Source organism: Propithecus coquereli, unplaced genomic scaffold (assembly GCF_000956105.1).
Source record: "Propithecus coquereli isolate 6110/MARCELLA unplaced genomic scaffold, Pcoq_1.0 Scaffold62, whole genome shotgun sequence".
NCBI lineage: Eukaryota > Metazoa > Chordata > Mammalia > Primates > Indriidae > Propithecus > Propithecus coquereli.
In genome coordinates this window covers 7,687,033-7,690,343 of record NW_012152174.1, presented here as the reverse complement: position 1 = coordinate 7,690,343, position 3,311 = coordinate 7,687,033, and the positions used below count along the sequence as shown (strand labels likewise).

Genomic DNA, 3,311 nt, shown 5'->3' with positions numbered 1-3,311 from the left:
AAAATGAGCACATCAGATTTTTTTTTTTTAATGCAGAAATAGGTAACTAATTAATCATCTCTTCTTATAATTCACTTTTTTCTGCCCCATCAACCCCACTCTCATTGTTAAAAACTATCTAATCTCAAGTCAAAAGGCACCTCTTCAATGAAACCTTGATTCTCCAGAGAGAATTAATGTCTCTTTCCAAAACAATTTATATTTTTAAAAAATTTACATTATGGCATGTACCATATTTTATCATCTATTACAGTGTATATTTGTTTTCATTTCAGTATAAACTCTAAAAGGGCATAGTCTGTGTTACTTACTTTTATATTCTCCACAAACCTCACAAGGAGCAGAACTGAAATACATGAGAATAACAAAAGCAATAGCCTAGACAAGTGTTATTTCATTTCAGTTAATACTGCTTTTATTTTCTTACCTGTGGGATCCCAAGTTATATTGTGTGCTATTGATTCCAGAAAAAATTGACCACTTTTCTGCCATTGACTATATAATTCCTAAAATTAAAAAAAAGTCATTTAGCCAATTATGATTGACATCTTTTCTCTGTCAAATGTATATGTTCATTTTTATTATTCTTATAATAATACATGCAGTCATTTTTAAGGAAAACAAAACGTATCAATTCAGTCAAGACAAATAGGGAATATACGATGGAGGATATTAGTCAAAGAGTACATTACTGGAGGTTCAAAAGTCTATCTTTATTATAAATAATCATATGCCATCTTGGATAACAGTCTTATTAAACTCTGATTTAATTATTACTTGATTATAGTTACAGTGAAAAGTTTAATTTTAAATGTGTGTCTGTGGCTCAGCTATTTTAGGTTTCCAGATTTCCTTTTTTTTTTTAAGAGACAGAGTCTCACTTTCTCACCCAGACTAGAATGCAGTGGCCCTATCCTAGCTCACTGTAATCTCAAACTCCTGGGCTCAAGTAATCCTCCTGTCTCAGCCTCCCAAATAGCTAGGACCCCAGGCAAGCACCACCTGGCTAATTTTTTATAGGGACAGCATCTTGCTATGTTGCCCAGGCTGATCTCAAACTCCTGGCCTCCAGTGATTCTCCCACCTAGGCCACCCAAAGTGATGGGATTATAGGCATGAGCCACTGAACCCTGCAAGGATTCGTATCTTTTAATGTTTCATCCTTATCTGAGATTATCATGCTATGTAGGAAAATTCAGAATAAAAGATGTAACACCTCCATAGTATTATATAATTTAAGTCCTTTCCATTTCTTAAAGCAGTATCTTTCAAATGTTTTGGTCTGCACATCATTAGGAAATGTATGTTGCACTGTGACCCAGAACACACATACATACATAAATGCAACCCAGATTTACTTTTTTTTTTTTTTTGAGACAGAGTCTCACTGTGTTGCCCAGGCTAGAGTGCCGTGGCGTCATCCTAGCTCACAGCAACCTCAAACTCCTGGGCTCAAGTGATCCTACTGCCTCAGCCTCCCGAGTAGCTGGGACTACAGGCATGCGCCACCATGCCCGGCTAATTTTTTCTATGTATTTTTTTTAGTTGTCCAATTAATTTCTTTCTATTTTTAGTAGAGACGGGGTCTCACTCTTGCTCAGGCTGGTTTTGAACTCCTAAGCTCAAACAATCCGTCCGCCTCGGCCTCCCAGAGAGCTAGGATTATAGGCGTGAGCCACTGCGCCCGGACAACATACTGATTTTTTAAGTCACTTATTTCATTAAACAAATATTTATTGAGTATTGAAATATATTGCTCTGGGTGGGAGGACCACCTTTAAAATTTACTTTAGGACTGCCAATTACTAATTCATAAGGCTTTAAGAGCCTCTAATATTGGCTTCGCGAGGTAATCTATAAGCACAAATAGAAATCGGAGAATTGTGGACATTCCTTTCATGAAATTTAAAAATGGATATCAATTAACAATGAGAAAATATTTTTAACGCAAAGTAGGGAAAAAGTGCTCACACCTAGGAATCAATACAGCTGGTTTTACTCTTAGTTCTGTGGCTTAGTAGCTGTTTCATTAGTCAAGTTGCTTATTTTCTTTGAGCCTAGTCTACTGTCTTATTTGTACAAAAAAAGAAATAATAGCTGCCCAAACTAGGTCATATGTAATCTGTAACATGACAACTATCAAAAGATATATAAAGATATGTCTACTATTAAACACTGTTTAATTCTCTATAATTAATACATTTCTACACAGTCTTTTACTTCATGTCATCCTTATAAGACACCCAAATCAAGAATGAATAGATATGAGGCTGGGCGTGGTGGCTCAGGCCTGTAATCCCAGCATTATGGGAGGCCAAGGCAGGAGGATCACTTGAGGCCAGGAATTCAAGGTTTCAGTGAGCTATGGGTGTGCCACTGTACTCCAGTCAGACCGACAGAGTGAGGCCTTCTCTCAAAAAAAAGTATCAATAGTTATTAATCAATATCAGAGTTGAGCAAAGAACCACACAAGGCTGACTTACTTAGGATCAAATAGCTAGAAGGCAGCCAAAAGAGAAACAAGGCCTATGACCCCCAATACATTGCTCTTTCAACTATATTATGCCGCTTCTTTTTTGTATGGTTTTAATCACTAGTTTAGTCTTCAGCAGAAATGGGGAAAATAATGTGATCCATCTGTTATATTTAAGATCACTAAAGCACCTACGAAATCTACTACATAGTCCCAATATTTATGATCTACTGGTTAATTCGTTTTCAAAACTATTTCTGAATATAGCTTCCTTATAAAGAAAAACATTCATTAACCTATTAATAGTTGTATTACATGATCTAATAAATGCAAGAAAGTAAGTCCTGAAAGTATGTTAACATTCTGCAAGTAAAATATGTATTAAATAACTTTAAGAACAATATACATATGAAAAGAAAAGGCAGAAAAACTGTATGAAGGTAGACCATAAAAACAAAGAATAAAATGCCACATATGGCTGGACAATGGTGTTTGATACTAGCAATAAAGTGACTGCCAAACTTTAGGTTATTGACTGTTCAAATAGTTATTATAAAATAAAGTGTCACATCAAATTGGTATTAACTGATCAACACGTAAGTGCACATCTAAGAATAACATCTATTGGATGTTGGGCAGGGGGGAGGGGGGAGGAGGGAGGAGGGGACGGGTATATGCATACACAAAGGTGCAATGCGCACCACCTGAAGGATGGACATATTTGAAAGTCGGACTTAGAGGGGAAGGGGGGGCAAGGGCAACATATGTAACCTAAACATCTGTACCCCCATAATATGCTGAAATAAAAAAAAAAGGTGTCAGAAGGAAATAAAGTAAA

At 36.1% G+C, this 3,311-nt stretch overlaps 1 protein-coding gene across 2 annotated transcripts in view; it reads right to left on the bottom strand.

The window, feature by feature from the left end:
* Window positions 1–3,311, bottom strand: part of DMXL1 (Dmx-like 1) — a 159,549-nt gene that overhangs the window by 134,733 nt on the left and 21,505 nt on the right. For both annotated transcript variants that reach the window (XM_012659552.1, XM_012659553.1), the window contains exon 4: window positions 428–506. In XM_012659552.1, coding sequence (XP_012515006.1) covers window positions 428–506 — 79 coding nt within the window. The remainder of the gene's footprint in view (window positions 1–427; window positions 507–3,311) is intronic.